The 17,178-nt window shown below is 40.8% G+C and overlaps 1 protein-coding gene across 3 annotated transcripts in view; it reads left to right on the top strand.

Moving 5' to 3' along the window:
• The window catches only part of ARID4B (AT-rich interaction domain 4B), a 198,303-nt gene that overhangs the window by 80,048 nt on the left and 101,077 nt on the right, over nt 1-17,178 (top strand). For all 3 annotated transcript variants that reach the window (XM_053299581.1, XM_053299573.1, XM_053299591.1), the window contains exons 4-6: nt 6,487-6,552; nt 11,051-11,141; nt 14,293-14,372. In XM_053299581.1, coding sequence (XP_053155556.1) covers nt 6,487-6,552; nt 11,051-11,141; nt 14,293-14,372 — 237 coding nt within the window. The remainder of the gene's footprint in view (nt 1-6,486; nt 6,553-11,050; nt 11,142-14,292; nt 14,373-17,178) is intronic.

The following is a 17,178-nucleotide window of genomic DNA, read 5'->3' as shown; positions in this document are numbered from 1 at the left end:
CTCCTTTGGGAGTGAGTCCTCCAGGCAAGCATTTCTGTTGCTCTTGGGAGCCCTCTGATCGCCTCCTGTACATTGGCGAATATGGGAAGTGCCACCATGCAGGTCGATTTGGGTACTATTTCCCTGCTCACTGACCACGTGCCCACAGTTGCGTCAGGCTCAGCCACGGGACCGACAGCACCAGCCCCGACATTGGCCTCTAATCCAGCACCACTTGCTCCTGCTGCTAAGAGCATGGTGCTGCATCAAGTGACAGCTGCACAGGGTAGCATCCACCTTGTGCACTCTTAAGCACGCACCAGCTGCCAAAGCCTGCCAAGAAAAAGCAAAAACTATAAGTTGTGGAGGGCAATGCTGATTTGGCTGACCAAAAGCCAAAGAAAAAGAAGAAACACATGGTGCCTCCAAGCTCACCGGAACCCAGCCCCATTCACCCGACACCAGTACATTCAGATTACTTAGGCTCTTTTCAATTCCAGCACACCTTCAGCAATCTACCAGATGCTGAATCCAGTTCAGACAAGCAAGGGGACTTATCCTCACAAGGGGACTTATCAGCACCCAACTCTCTGGGTTTTCGGAATTTCCTGAATGAGTCTCCCAATTGCTTACCTAAATCATGAAGAGGGCACAGTGTCTTTAACCCTAATGCTACTTTTGCTAAAAAATTTGGTCCTGGTGCATTCACAGAGGGTTCTGACCTGTCGCAGTACACACAGAAGGAAAGTCTAACACTCTGGCGGACTCTCTCAGTCATCAGAACATCCACTACCACTAATGATCATTAGACCCAAGGGTGCTGGCTGAAGTGTTCAGCAGATGGGGGACACCTACCCTAGATCTTTTTGCAACAGCATCCAATACGAAGTGCACCAAGTTCTGCAGCAAGGCTGGCTCTGACCTGAGGTCTGTGGGCAACGCCTTCTTCCAGTTGCGTGCAAGAACGGGTTTATGCCTTCCCACCAATTCCCTTGATCCCAAAGTTCATCCAAAAGCTGAAAAGAGACAACGTTCTCACACTACTAGTTACCCCTTGGTGGTCGAGGCAACCATGGTTCACTACCCTATTGCACCTGGCCATTTACACCAGGTAAGTGCACCTTACCTGGTTTAGGTAAGGTGCACTTACCTACACCTGCCTTCAGTTCCTCATCTTCTGACCCTGGATGATGGCAAGAGATTACACGCAGATCTAGTCTTGCTGCGTCTGACAGTCTGGAGGATAAAAGGGAGATCCACCTGATTTGGTTTTTAAAAAAAAAAGCAGCTTAAAAACAGCTTGCAGCTTAGTGGAAGAGTTTTTGCATGTAAGCTTCAAGCAAGGGCTTCTCTCCAGCTGAGGCACCAGTCCAAGTCATCTTAGAATACCTGCTGTCCTTTCAGGAGGCAGGACAGGCACATACCTCAGTTAGAGTTCACTTAGCTATGTCTGCAAACCATAAGGTTTGGGGTCTGTTCTCCAACCAAACAGTAAATTTTTTTTAAAAATTTAATACATTTCTGTACCGCCCCAAACCAAAGTCTCAGGGCGGTTCACAATCATAAGAGGTTTTTAAAAGGTTTGTTAAAATTGTTTTCCGTGACACCTTGTGTGTTACCCCCGTGGGATCTACAGTTAGTTTTAAATCAGTTGATGTTGCAGCCCTTCAAACTTCTTGTCACAAGCAGTTTAAAACCTATTGTCTCTAAACCCAGTATTGTAAGTCGCTGTTACGTCAGCTAGGAGAGTCAGCAAGCTTAGAGCCCTACAATGTGACTCCCCCTACTTGGTTCCACAGGGACAGGTTTGTACTAAGGTTAGACATCACCTTCCTGCCCAAGGTGGTTTCAGATTTCCACATCTCACAAGATCTGTGCTTACCTGTCTTCTTCCCTAACCCCATGTTGAAAATGGACAGAGCCTATCACTCTCTGGATGTTGATAGGGCTCTGGCACTTTACACGGATAGTACAAAGCCCTTCCACAAGTCCAAAAATTTATTTGTCAGCTATTCCAGTCTTTCTAAGGGATTACAACTCTCTACCCAGAGGGTTTCTGCCTGGGTTACAGAAGCCATCTGCTTAGCTTACCAGTTGGCAAAAGACCCACTGCCTTTCCCTGTCTGTGAACACTCTACCAGAACAATGGTAGCCTCAATGGAGTTGGGAATAGAATACTGCTGGCCGAAATCTGCAGGACAGCGACCTGGTCACAGTCTTCCAGATTCATCTGCCACTACACATTAGATGGCAGATCTCAGTCTCAGATGGCATTTAGAGTCAAAGTGCTCTAGTCAAATATGATAATAGGCTGCTCCCTCCGTCCAGGTAACAACAGTTTGCTATCTTCCCAAGTGTGATGCACAGAGACCACAAATAAGAAAGTCAGGTTTCCAACCTGTAACTTGTTCTTCGAGTGGTCTTCTGTGCATTCACACTGTCTGCCCTACCTCCCTGTGGCAGCTATCTCATGTTGTTACATGTCTTGGTTGTGGTGGTTTCCTAGACTAAGGTATGGAGATGTATCACCCTCTAGGGGGAGCTGTTTCCTGCTCTTTTTTCCTAATTTGTTGACCAAATTTCATTCACTTCGGGTGGCTTGCCTAGGAGAGGTTTTCAGAGGATTGTTTCCATTAACCCTATTTACAAATATTGTTTGAAATATTGTGTGTTTTGAAACCTGGTAAAACTGGCCGCCCTGTAACCAGAAGGTTACAAGTTCGATCCTGACCAGGGGCTCAAGGTTGACTCAGCCTTCCATCCTTCTGAGGTCGGTAAAATGAGTACCCAGAATGTTGGGGGGCAATATGCTAAATCATTGTAAACCGCTTAGAGAGCTTCCAGCTATAGAACGGTATATAAATGTAAGTGCTATTGCTATTGCTATTTTGCACTTAAGAGTAAGTGTCTTCAGGAATGTAACCATGGTTACCAAAGCTAAAAGCATGATTCAGCGAATCAATGCGATCAGTACACATTTTACACAAATGTGTAATTCTTTTTAAAATCAAATCAGGCTGTATATTAGAGAATTTTTGCAAGCAAAATTTGCTTGAGATGAATTCCACCACCACCCCTTAAATTCAACTGTGTTTGTATATTTCAAAGTAAAGATTTCTACACTCCTCGAATATTTCAGCCATCAATAGCCCCCTTGAATCAGAATCTGGAACCATCGATTACCCGCTGTGACATATTTAATGAATTTTTTGTGGGGAAAATTTCTCGGATTCGGGCCGACTTAGCTTCTGTCTCCACAGTTACTTCAGTGTGTGATGTGGAAGTGTCCAGCAACTCCTCTTGTGTGGTTAAGTTGGATCAGTTCCAGTTTGTGACTCCTGAGGATGTGGAGAAGCTGATTGAAATAGTGTGACCTACCACCTGTTCTCTTGACCCTTACCTGACATGGCTTATACTATCTGGCAGGGAGGTTGCTGTAGAAGGCCTGGTAGAGTTCATAAATGCATCTCTGAGGGAAGGCAGGATGCCTCCTTGTCTTAAGGAGGCAATTATTAGACCGCTTCTGAAGAAGCCTACCTTGGATCCCTCAGAGTTCAGCAATGACAGGCCTGTTTCCAACCTTCCGTGGCTGGGCAAGGGTGGTGGCCTCTCAGCTTCAGACAGTCTTGGAGGAAACTGATTATCTAAACCCATTTCAAACTGGCTTTCGGTCTGGCTATGGGGTGGAGACTGCCTTGGTTGGCCTGATGGATGATCTCCAATTGGGAATTGACGGAGGAAGTGTGACTCTGTTGGTCCTTTTGGACCTCTCGGTGGCTTTCAGTATTATCAATCATAGTATCCTTCTGGAGCATCTGAAGGGGTTGGGAGTGGGAGGCACTGCTTTGCAGTGGTTCCGCTCCTACCTCTCGGGCAGGTCCCAGATGGTGTTCCTTGGAGACTGTTGCTCTTCAAAATCTGAACTTTTGTATGGTGTCCATCAGGGCTCCGTATTGTCTTTGATGTTATTTAACATCTACATGAAACCACTGGGAGAAATCATCAGGAGATTTGGTGCAGGGTGCTATCAGTATGCTGATGACACCCAAATCTACTACTCCATGTCAACATCGTCGAGAGAAGGCATAACCTCCCTAAATGCCTGCCTGGAGGCGGTAATGGGCTGGATGAGGGATAACAAACTGAGACTGAATCCAGTTAAGATGGAGGTACTCATTGTGCAAGGTCGAAACTCGGAAGATGAGTTTGATCTGCCTGTTCTGGATGAGGTCACACTTTCCCTGAAGGAATATGTACACAGTCTGGGGGTGCTTCTTAGCCTCTCCCTGGTCTCCTAGGTTGAGGCGGTGGCCAGAAGTGCTTTCTATCAGCTTTGACTGTTGCGCCTTCTGTGTCCATTTCTTGAGATAAACGACCTCAGAACAGTGATACATATGCTGGTAACCTCCAGGCTGGATTACTGTAACTCGCTCTATGTGGGGCTGCCCTTGTGTATAGTCCGGAAAGTACAGCTGGTTCATAATGTGGCAGCCAGGGTGGTCTCTAGGTCATCTAGGAGAGACCATATTACTCTGTTGAAAGACCTACACTGGCTGCCAATAAGTTTCTGGGCAAAATACAAGGTGCTGCTTATAACCTATAAAACCCTTAATGGCTTGGGCCCTGGGTATTTAAGAGAACATCTTATTCGTTATGAGCCCCACTGCCCATTGCGATCATCAGGAGAGGTCCATCTGCAGTTGCCACTGGCTCGTTTGGTGGCTACTCGGGGACGGCCCTTCTCTGTTGCTGCCCCAGAGCTTTGGAACGCGTTCCCTACTGAAATAAGAGCCTCCCCATCTCTGACAACTTTTTAAAAGTCTTTAAAGACGCACCTGTTCACCCAGGCTTTTAATTAAATATTGTTTTAACAGTTTTATCATCATTGTAAAATGTTGTTTTAAAAATTTAAATTGTTGTAATGTTTTAACTTTTACTATGTCATTTATTTTGTTTTAACTACTGTTTTAAGTTTTTTGTTGTCATTTATTTTAATTAATGTTTTAGCTTTTTGTTTGTTTGTTGTGAACCGCCCAGAGACACGAGTTTTGGGCGGTATAGAAGTGTGTTAAATAAATTAATAAATTAAATAAATCACCAGTCCCAACTAAGCAGCTTGTTTACACTTTCACAAAAAAATTGACTGGCTATGTCTACTACACAGCTACCTTCCCATATGAACTCTAACTATACAGGGCAGGGGGACTCTCATGAATGAGAGAAGTACAAGTTTATTATGGAGCCTTTATAGTTTATTGCTACTGTCTAGTAGGGTGGCATTCCTAGGTCTCTTCTGGAACTCATTCATAGAATTGCAGGTGGGCTTGACAAGAGCAAGTTTGCCTTAGCTGCATGTGATGCCAGAAAGAGATGCTGAAGATAGCTGAAGATAAGCTATCGAGTTGGTGGTGTGAATTAATCATTTGTTGCTAGTCTGTTAGGAAGAACTAATTTCAGACATTTCGTTCACCAGATAATTTCCCTTCAGAATATTCCCTGAATTGACATGTAGTATTTCTTTAAACAGTTTAGTGCATCAATTAAAATCAAACCAGTCAGTCTTCTAAAATGTGTTTAAATAGCTGCCAGCCATTTATTAATGCAAAGATTTATTAGATAAAGCATTGAAAGTTCTGTATTCGTGGTCCCACTACAGACAGATTCCATGGGCTTCACTTTTCTACAGAGGGACAGTATAATCATAAAGACAGCATCAAGTTTGTTGCTCTTTGTAATTTACTGTTAAAAAGTAATATTGTCTATTCTTGAGGGTTTGGTTTTTTTTAATTGACAGATTTTAATTTAATTTAATAGCAGCTCTAGTTGATGTATGGAACTTTTAAGACTGCTTGGTGCTCTCTGCAAGTTTCATATATCAGGCTTGTAAAACTTAAAGGGTTGCGGAAAATAACTCCAGAGCATCCCTTAGTCTCTTTTATTTAGTTACTTGTTTAGATCTAAATATGTTTCTAAAATAAACCTTTTTGTTTTTTGTAATAATGTAATTACACTGACTGCATTTCTTTGTTACCCTTCCTTCAAGGAGTTAAGAGAAACATAGTGGTGATCCCCTTTGTCTTTGAAACAGCCCATTTAGACTAAGAAGCTGACTTTGCCAGTGGACACTCTGTGAGCTTCATGGATGAGCAAGAATTTGAACCAAGTTTCCTCAGTCCAAGTCTGACACTCTGTTCACTTCATTGCTTGTCATGTTCTTTAAGGAAAGAAAATTTTGAGGCTAATTAAATATAGATTAATTAACTTTTTAAAACTATGCTGGTGATTCTGCTGTTTTAATTGCAGTGTAAATAGAAATCAAAACAATTCATTAGTTATTCCAAACTGGGAGAGAAGGGGGGAAAGGAAGGGAGACACTAGTAGTTCTTTGACTACTAGTGGTTTAATGTGCAGCAACTGCAGATCACTTAAAGTCTGGATCTGAATTAGGGTAGCAGTATTTACTTGTACTTAAATTGCTTTAACTATCCTTTGAATTTTGTTTTCTAGGTAACATTTAGACATGATTCATCAACTGTGGAAGTTCAGGATGATCACATAAAAGGTCCTTTAAAGGTAATGTATTTAGCTGAAAAAATCAGTATTTCCTGGCAAATCAGTACATTTCTCTTAATGTATAGGAAGGTTAAATGTAATTTTTCAACTGCCTGGCATAGAAACTACCTTCTGAAACATGTGTATATATTATTTAAGTATGATAGAATATAGTTTGCACAGTATTTGAGTTGAACTGTTTTGATATATAGAGTTTAGGAAGAGGTAGCTTGATAAGCTGGTGATTTTATGCACATATTAACTCAAAGCAATTCTTCCACCAAGACTTCATTATGCAAAAGATAAAATACCATCCACCAGATGTTTCAGTTTAAAACAAAACCGGTTTTATGTCAACACACATTGCTCAGTTGCTTACATAAACCAAATATGTATGGAGATAGTTTGTTTCTCCCACAATGTAGGAAGTCATCATTCCTACAATGGGTTATGGTCTCCAACTTGTTCCACAAGACAGGAAGGTATCAGTCAAGTAGCTAGGCAGTTCTCCTTACCCAGCAGGCAATGGAAGCAGGACCTTCCCATAGTATGTGTGGTGACTAGAATAGATTCTGGAAATATATGGGCTGAGATTCAAATGACCACACAGTGTGCACCAGACCTGTGAAAAACAAGTTCCAAGCCCTTTGGGGGCTCATGGAGTCAGTTTCATGGTTCTTGAATCCTGGGCTAAGACCAAGATCCTAAGCACCCTTAACTGAAATTATCTCTTTTCCAAGTAAAGATGTTTAAGAACAGGGTGCCCAGGTAACTTCTGAGGCAAATTCTGGTATAATTTTTTCTTCTTCATAAGAGTGCTTTGAATAAATGTAGAAAAATATATCAGGAACCTAGGTATTCCATTCACAGGAATACCTAGGTTCACTGTCAGGAACCTAGGTATTCCATTTACATATCTTCACTGCAAAATTCACAAGTTGCAGTGAAGGTAGGTGAATGGAATACCTAGGTTCCTGACAGTTCATTCTCAAAGATTTTTTCCTGAAAATCCATATGGATTTTCTATTCTTCAGTTGTTTGGTATATATAAAATATATGCTTTGGTATTATAGGAGATCTGACTTTATGGTCTTTTCAGAGTACTTCATACTTTGTTTGCAACTAATATTCCCCAGGCTTATTATTATTTTGTTTAGTATATAAAGTTGGTTCTGTCAGCAATTTTTTATTTTTGTGCAGTATCAACATTCTTTCATTTTGATATTCAGGACAAGCATGAGTTCTCAGAAAACACAGTGGCCACAATCCTATTCATGCAGCTGGGTACTTTCCTTACTCTTCCCATTTTTGGCACAGATTACTTAAACTTAGTTGTGGATAATGAAGCAGTTTGCTAGTTGGAACAATATGCTACTGTTGCTGAACAATGGAGGAGAGAAGGGAATCCCTGTCCAGCAGATAGTGGTTGGAGGCAGAGGACATTGCAGTAAGCTTTCTGCCTGTGCATGACTGCTGATTGGCAGCAGCAGGAGCAGCTAGCTAATCGGCACACAAAAGTGGTTATGGTTAAGGGCAGACATTTTTCATCAGTTGCCTCTTAGCAGCAGGTGGCAATTCCACCTAGTGTATTGCTTTGCTGGCTGCTGTTGCTGAAACCGCATCACAGCCTTAGTTTTGTCCCATGTCCTGTTTCAACTCAAATAGTAAGTAGTTTATAGAGATTTCTTCCTAAAAGACAGGGACTACCCAGTCTAATGGCTGCCAGCCTCTTTTTTGGCTGGTCATCACTTTGTTTATAATGCTTTCTGTTTTGCATTGTATGTTGTAAAGAGTCTGTGACGTTGCACATAATACAATGTAGCAGGTTTCCCTGTGCATCAGACAAAGGAGAATTATGAGCATACGTTGCCCCTAAACAAAGCAAGTGTGACCATTTGACTTTTCTGAAACATTGTGTATTTTAACTAGCTGTTCTAGATTGGTAAGTAAAACTACTCAGTGGCCTATCAAATAATTGCAAAAATATGTTAAATGCCGTGTTAAAAAAAAGAGCAGTAACTAATGCCTTCTCATTAACACTTAAAGCAAGCATAGTCTCTGTGATGGAGAAAATGTAGATTTGTCTTTTTTTAATAGGTCTTCTCTTACTGTGATCTCTACAGAGAGCATAAAAGTGGGTAATATAAAGGGAAGATGAAGGTTAATGAAGAGAACATGTGAATTTCAAACAGAATACTTGAAAAAAAGCTTTTTAAAAAGAGTGATTCCCTCCTTCCCCCTTCCAAAACATCTTAACAGCTTGTGTAACAATTAGATATTTTATCTTTAAACTGGTTCTGACATCTAGAACCTGCAACTGAGAAGTGTTCTTGCTTTTGTTTTAGGTACCTCTTCTAGCAAATGCTTTTGACCATTAGCTCTTGTTCACCATCTGCTGGCAGCCAAGAGTGATACTAGACAGAGTTTTGAAAAAGTGTCATTTAGGGACATTTTTTGAGTAAAAGTTGGAGATCTGAATTTTTTTTAATGGTCATGATAACTTGCTGAAAGAATATTCGGCAATATCCATACTAGTACTCCTTCAGTAGAAGTGCCTTCTGTGAGCAGGAGGAGCTTACACTGATGTCATGCTAGTCTGGATGCTGCCCATTGTTTCCAAGTTGAATTTTGAATTTGGGGCCTTCTGCAAATTGTCAGATGTGTAGTGATTTGCTAGCAATCAGGCTAAAATGGTTTTGTTTGGCTTTCAGACTTTAATATTAATAAATAAACTGGTACCTGTCTCATTAAAAATATTTTAAAGTTGCACTATATGTATGGACTGCTACACAATATACAATTGCATTGTCATTTATATATTTATATTACAGAAAAAGAAATACTTTTCTTTGGCAGAAATCAGTAGTATATGGCAGACTACATCAGCAGATGTCCCCTGCTAACTGAGCAAAAAGGCACCTTTTTAAAGTGGTGATTCTCTTTTTTTGAGTAAAGGGAGAGCAACTGGCCCTATCCACCCCAGCACAGTGACTGTCTCCAGTGACTGTTGCTGGTATCTATCTTACGTAAACCACTTTGGTAATTTCTGTTGCGGTTGAAATAAATATTCATAGTAGTAGTCATAGTTGTAGTAGCACAGTGGTGCTCCTGCAGCTCTCATTCTCCTTGGGTTACTTCTCTGGAGAGTTTTTCAACTTTGAGTTTTTCATTTTTGTCCCTGTATTGGACATAGGAAGTTTTTGAGCCACACTAGCCTTTTTGAATATCTGCATTCAGAACATTTTTTAGCCTATTAGTTGCATATTATCTCCAGAATAGAATCTGGAGCAGTCCTACAGAATTAAAAACGGTACAAGCCATGATCCAAAGAGCCAAATGCAATGTTCTGCACATACATAACAGCTTTTTAGCCCTTTCTTCTCTTAGATCCCCCAAAACCCTTGCCTGAAGGTCAGGGGATCTAATCAAATGCGTTGTATTTGATGAAGTGTGAGGGGCTGCTTTCCCCTATGCCTTGTTTTGCTCTTTATCCGAGAAAATGTTTTATATTTAGATTTTTTTTAAAAAAAGAAAAACAAACAACTTCTACATAATCACAATGAAAAATCTGAGTGTACAGTTATGTATAATTCACCTTCTGATATGTATAGTTTTCTTGGTTAGAATGAAAGTTTCACATTTATAAAATAATTCTACTAGTAGTTCCAAAAGACACTGGCTGACATCCAGACTATCATTGTGTAGGTGTAGTACTACTGAGTTCCAGATTACTACTACACTGTCATGTGAGCAGGAGTGATTTCTACTTATCTCCCCTCTGAAGCCCACAGAAGGAAGGGGAGATTAGCAAAAATTGCCTCTTCTCCCTCTTACATGATAGTGCAGCAGTAGTCTGGAAGTCAGCACTGCTGCATCCACACATGCTAGTCTGGATGTCAGCCACTATCTTAATACAAACAAATGTAAAGATTAACATTTGAAAAATGAAATCTCACACGCACATTTACTTGTCTTAGGTAATCCAAATCACCCACCAGAGGCAGTGTTCCCTCTATAGCAGGGATTCTCAGCTGTTGTTGACTACAACTTCCATAACACCCAAGGAAAAGCCGTTGCAGCTGGGGATTCTGAGAGTTGTAGTCAACAACATCTGGGAATCCCTGTTAGAGGGAACACTTACTAGAGGAATTTTACAACCCATTATTTTGTGGGTGGTGGTCAAAAGATGAAAACTTCCAACCTATCAAAAAGAAATACATAGCTAGTTTTAGTTCAAATACCTAAAATTCAATTTGGAAACAATGTGTTTTAATTGTCTGTATGCTCCAAGTAAGTTAAAGCCACACTTCAAAGTTTTTCTCTCAAATGCTATTTAATGTGTTTTTCCATATCTCCTTTCCCCCACCCTTCAGAATCAGACTGCAGACTATACTGCAGTAACTAGATTGGACTGTGAAAACAGAAATAGAGTTTAATAGAATTAAACAAGTGAAATGTGTAAAAAAAAATCTAAATGAAACTTTCCAGAGAGGTACTCAAAGTGGCTTTTATGTTTTAGGTAGGAACCGTGGTGGAGGTAAGGAATCCAGATGGAACTTATCAGGAGGCTGTCATCAACAAATTAACAGATGCTAGTTGGTATACTGTAGGTAAGGAAAACTAACTATATGTTTCACCAATCTAAATATCACAGGTCAGAAAAACACATGTTTTTCAATAACCAATGAAATCCAGGCCCATTTGTTTATGTTAATGGTCTTCTTGGTCTCAAAATATCACTTTAATTGAGTCTAAATATGGTACTTAAAATATATTTGGATAGAACCTGCTTGATAACTACAGGAAGAGGCAGTACTAATGGGAATGGGAAGAAAATAATAAAGGATGGGTCACATCAGAAGCATTGGGTGGATGAAGAAGGGAAAGTGGTGGAGTTTAAGAAGCACTTCCAGCCTCTGTTCCCAAAGGCTGACAAAATGTTTGCAACTCTGTATATTACTGACTCAGTTCAGTCTAGGTAAAACTCTCTATTCCAGAAGACAGATAATATTTAGTAGATATTGTTGCTAGATGTTCAGTAAATCTAAAAACAGAGAATGTACAATAGAATTGAAATTTCTGTAACTAACTTAAATAAAAATTCTCTTTCAGTTAATAAAAAGTAGATGTTCTCAAGCTTAAAATTTAATACATAACATCTACAACTAAAAAATCCAGCAGGTTCCCTTAGGTGTGTACGTACACTTGCACATGCAGTGGTGTTCTCAGTTTTTGTTGTTAGCTACTCTTCATGCTGTATTGGAGGTTTTCAAGTGCCCCCTGAGTTGTGGGGCATTTTGACTTTCAAGGTGGGGTCTGTTTCTAGAAAGTGGGGTTGGAGTACAGAAGCTTTACTGTATACATATACTTCCTCACATAATCATTGGGATCAGGATCTAATTTTCTATTGCATTTATGCCAAAAATAACTAATAGAACAATTTATATGTTCTTATTGTGTTGTGCATTGCAACTTGATAGTTGCTTTACTGTGTTGGCAAATATTTAATTAATCTTTGTCACTTATTGCTGATATAAAAGTCTACGAAAAGCAGCACTGGAAAAAAAATCTTGAGCATTTTGTTGGTGAGATGGAGTAACAAATTATACAATCCTAGTTTAATGCTGTCATTTAGGAGATCTTTCCTCAAGACTTTCTGTGTTTAACAAAATGTTTCAAGAAGAAAATATTCAAAGAGCATAACCATCTGAGGTGCAAATGCTAAGATTGTAAGTGCTAAATTAAGAGGCATTTCCTCCTGTACGTAATCTTTGTAATCTATTGCTGGTTTGGTCTTTGAAGAATTGAATGAAGATGTGTAGCTCAACACACTGACTGACCAATATGAACAACTATTTCTATCAAAATAAAGTTATGAATATTGAGAAGATAATTGCTCTTTGTGTTTACAAAACTGGTTTTGAGTTGGTTAGTACTATTTGAGAAGGAGCTCTAGAAGTTGTTTTGAAACTCTACTCTGTGAGTGCAGCTTAGTAAACAGAATGTTTGAGGCAGTAGAAAATACAAATGTGTTAAATCATAATGCATTTGTATAAATCAATACTTTATGTTTATTGCATTCTCTAGTCACTCCCTCCCATAGATGATTATAGTAAAGCTAGATAATTTTAAAAGACACAAAATGAACTGTTGAATGTTATATACTGTCTAAGTAGGAAATAAAAAATACAGTACAGTAAAAATAAAATCTAAAATTATTCAGTTTATAGAAGTATAAATTGCTGGAGGGAATTCTTCTATGGTACTAGTACTGTTGTGCCACTTCTACTAAAATATTTATTAGAGGATAATTAAGATATGATAATGGAGCATTGGTTTGATTCTGGACATTGTAGCTTCTTGTATGTTGAAATTACGGTAAATCTTCAAAATACACTACAAGTCCACAAGTCATTTAGAGTCTTATTTCTTGCATTTCTTCTAATGCTCTTAAAATATTATGATAGATATATTGGTTGGTATCCAAAGAACCCTGTGCACAAGCTGAGAGTACTTTTGTGCGTGCACAAATAGTCTTCTTGCTCTGTCTATTTGCACCATGTCATATCCCACTCCAAAGAGTCCTCTGACATTCTTGAGCAGCTTTGGGGAAGGGCAGAAGGAACTGCAGTGAGAATAGAAGACTAGAAAAGCCGCCGTGTGCTTGTGGTTCTTTGGATCCTGGCCATTATTTTGAATTGTATAAAGCTATTACCAGCTGACAAAGAAATATGGACCAAACATTCTTGGCTTTATCCTCAAGAAGTTCATAAGTTGTGCCTGGTAGATTTCCATGGGTTTCTAGTAATACACAGGATCTGTTTAAAACAAAACAGTAAGATAGGTATGTGCCCAAATCATTTCAGCACCAAAATGTTTCAGTGCGGAGCGAGAGGTGCCTTTAAAAGGAGGCAGGCTGGTCCTACCTGCTCTTTCGCTGCCACCACCACCCTCCCACTGCCCCACCATGACATTGCTGTGTTTACAAGGCCACCCCATGCAGCTGGGATGCTGCTCCCAGCAGCCCTCACACAGCACCAGCACGTAATGGCATTGGTGCATGTAGCAATGCCATGGTGTTGCTGACCATGCAAATAGCATCGGCGCATGCACCAATGCCATGTGAGGGCTGCTGGGAGCAGTATCCCAGTCACATGTGGTGGCTTTGTAAACACAACAGCGTTACAGTGGGGCAGCAGGGGGTGGTGCACTGAAGGAGCAGGTAGGACCTTCCTGCCTCCTTTTAAAGGTACCACTTTTAAAGGTACTACTCCCCACCAATTTTGTGCAGATCCCTACAGTAAAACTTGAGTTCTTCTTTTCTTCCTCTGCACATTGGCTTTAACCTATGGTTTGTTCTTCGTAAGTTAGCCACTGATCATCTCAATAGGCCTTGCATAGAGGTTAGGTTTCAGTAGGCATACTGTTAGGAATTAGACATGTATACTTTAAAATGTATGTGTGTTAATTTACACACTATTGTAATGGTGATGTACCTGGACTATTTTAGGTATAATCCAAAACACAACATTCAGTGGCAATTCGTTGAACCCTTACCTGGGAGTAAGCCTCACTGGACACAGTGGGATTTCCTTTTGAGTAGACATATAGAGTTCCTGTGTGTTGTCTTGCTAAAATTATTGCAACATAAACATACTTAGCTCTGTGCTGAATTGAAATTTTAAGTCCTATGGTGAGCATTTTATACTCTGGTAAAATAATAAATTATTAATTTGTATTTATTTTTGTCTTTGGCAACAGTATTTGACGATGGAGATGAGAAAACTCTTAGACGCTCTTCACTTTGCCTGAAAGGAGAGAGACATTTTGCAGAAAGTGAAGTAAGTATTTGTGATTAAATCAAAAATATCTTCATTTTACAAACCATACCTTTTGAATTATATTTAATTATGCTGTTGGAACTCAGGATTCTCCTCAAATTAATTCAGTGAATAATGGAATGGATGAACAGTTACTCAAGTGAAAAAAAAAGAGATCTGGATCAAGATCCGTCGAGTTCCATAAGAATGGGTAATGCACCTGCGCAGGACTCACGTGGTAGCATGCTGCTGCTCGTCGAGACAACCAAGCCCCGCCTACATGCATTCAGCGTGCTATTTAAAGGCAGGCTCGGTGCCATGTTCTTCAGTTCTTTTCCGACTGTCATTGTGTGCAGTCCTTGGGCTCGTTGGATTAATTCTTCTTTTCTGAGTTTATCTGCGAAAAATGTAACGGATGGATTATTGGCTTTGACTGGAACGGCTCTCACTACTCTGGTGTTAATTGTGTGGAACAGCTTTCTAACTTCCCTGGTGTTATTTCTGAAATTGGAACAGACTTGGACAACAGATTAGGTCACCCCTAAAATGGCTGAGGAGAAACGGACCTTCAAGATATGCACTGGCTGTAATGCCAAGCTCCCTTTGAAGGATCTCCACGACTTGTGCCTAATCTGCTTGGGGGAAGAGCACAAAGTCACTTCATGCAAGATTTGCCTGTCCTCCTCAAAACTAATGAGAAAAAATCGGGCTTTACGGCTTCACATTACTATTTACAATGAGGTGCTAAGTCCCTCGAAGTTCACAGAATACCACCCTTCAGCCTCGACCTCAAAGACATCGTTGATTCCAATGCATCCTCAGACGAGGCCACAACCTTCAACATCAAGTTTGGCACTGGTTTCTTACCGAATACCGAAACTCTCATCGAAGACCAAACCAGAAGGTTTGAAAGTGAAGAGGAAGCACTCAGATTTGGAAGACCCTCATTCTTCCCATAAATTAAAAAAAAATCTAAGACTGTAGATCTGATGAAGGAAAGAACTCCATCTCCTTCTGAGCTCCAACGCCTACCTTCAAGACGGTCTGCCGACCTCAAAAGCAACAAACATCGTTTGATATCAAAGGCTTCGACATTGAAGGATACTGAACATTCGAGGACCATTGACACTGAACAGACATTGATGCCCAGACTGTTGACTTGGAGAGCCTTCTCTCTTTCACCAGCACCAACACTAATAGATTTGTCCCCTCCATCGATGCCTGCTGAGCGACAAAGAGAGAAGCCATCTATATCAACTCGTTACTATGATACCAAAAACCCGGTCTCCTGTTTCGTCGTTCAATACACCTATTCTATCAGCATCAAGGCTAGTGACCCCTCGATGCCAGGCAGAAATACCAATCTTCGACAACAAGGAAGAAGACAGGGAGGCAGTGTTGGATATTACGAAAGCACACACGTTACTGTCGATCTTAGATTCTAACTCCAGCACCCCATCAGCTTCGACATTCAAAAGTTTCCCTCAAGCATCAGAAATGAGGACCCTGAGGGAATCAACAACTAGGCAACCCCTAATCCAAAGGGCAACGGCTACATTCACAGCCGCACCCTTGGCATCTTCACCATGGCATACCTGCGGTTTTACACACTCCTTGGCTGCAGGGGAGGCACTTGCATAATTGGAAACTAGGTCCTCTGACTTCCCCTATGATTTCCAAGAAGATCAGCCTTGAAAACAACCTCAAACAAGATCTTGCCCTCTGCCAGCTACAGAGATAGCCCCAATTCAGATGGTGCCAGTGCACATTTCAACAGCCACACAAATTGTTTACTGGCCTCCAGAAAAAAATTTCAGAGACTCAACCACACAAACCTTGTATGAAAATGTGGAGATATGGGAACACAGACTTTAGACATTCCAATTCCACAAAAAACAACTTCCATCAAAACTCAGACTTTTACACCTCCATTTCCACCTCACTCCCCATCAGATCACCATGAATCTTTGGACTTTGAATCCGACCCTGATGATCCGGATGCCAGAGTGGACCCATCTGCTGATGTGGCCCCAACCACTCACGTATCTCTTAACCTAGAGATGAAGGTGTATCATCGACATGTTAGGGATATGGCAAAGGCTCTGGGCCTTGACCTTGAATCGGAAATACTACAATTGATGAACCGGTTTATAATTTCATGGCCAGGGCAGAATTGACACAACCTATGGCCTTGCCCATACATCCAGTCATTACTAGAGCTGCACAATATGCATGGGAGGTGATCCACACATCAACCCCCACATATAAACTGCTGGAAAGTCTGTATTGAGTGCAGATAAAGTATAACAGCTACTTGGTCCACTGAGTTACCTTTCATCAAGCATTACACCATATACCCACACAAGGTGGTTATGAGATTGGACCCAAGTTTCCGCCCAAAAGTAATTACAGAATTCCACCTTAATCAAGAGATAGTGCTGCCTACCTTTTTCAAAGACCCACAGACAGCACTGGAAAGAGCACTGCATTCCTTGGATGTGCGCAGGGCTGTACTATACTATATAAAAGAGACTAGAGGAATCAGGAAGTCAAAAAGACTTTTCATAGCTTACAAAGGCAAACACAGGGGCCAACCAGTGTCCCGGCAGCGCTTGGCGCACTGGTTGGTGGAGCTAATCCTGCTATGCACATGGCGCGCCAGGCAGAATATGGAAGGGGCGTCTTGAAAAGGGTGCTACCATAAAGTCCATCCTTCTGTACCCGCCTCCATGGTGGGGTAGCTGACTAATCACCCATTTCCTTATGGGATCAACGGATCACGATCCAGATAAACAGGTTGCTTACCTGTAACAGGTGATCTGGAAGT

This window comes from Hemicordylus capensis, chromosome 1 (assembly GCF_027244095.1).
Source record: "Hemicordylus capensis ecotype Gifberg chromosome 1, rHemCap1.1.pri, whole genome shotgun sequence".
NCBI classification, from domain to species: Eukaryota; Metazoa; Chordata; class Lepidosauria; order Squamata; family Cordylidae; genus Hemicordylus; species Hemicordylus capensis.
This window is presented reverse-complemented; position numbering and strand designations above follow the sequence as displayed.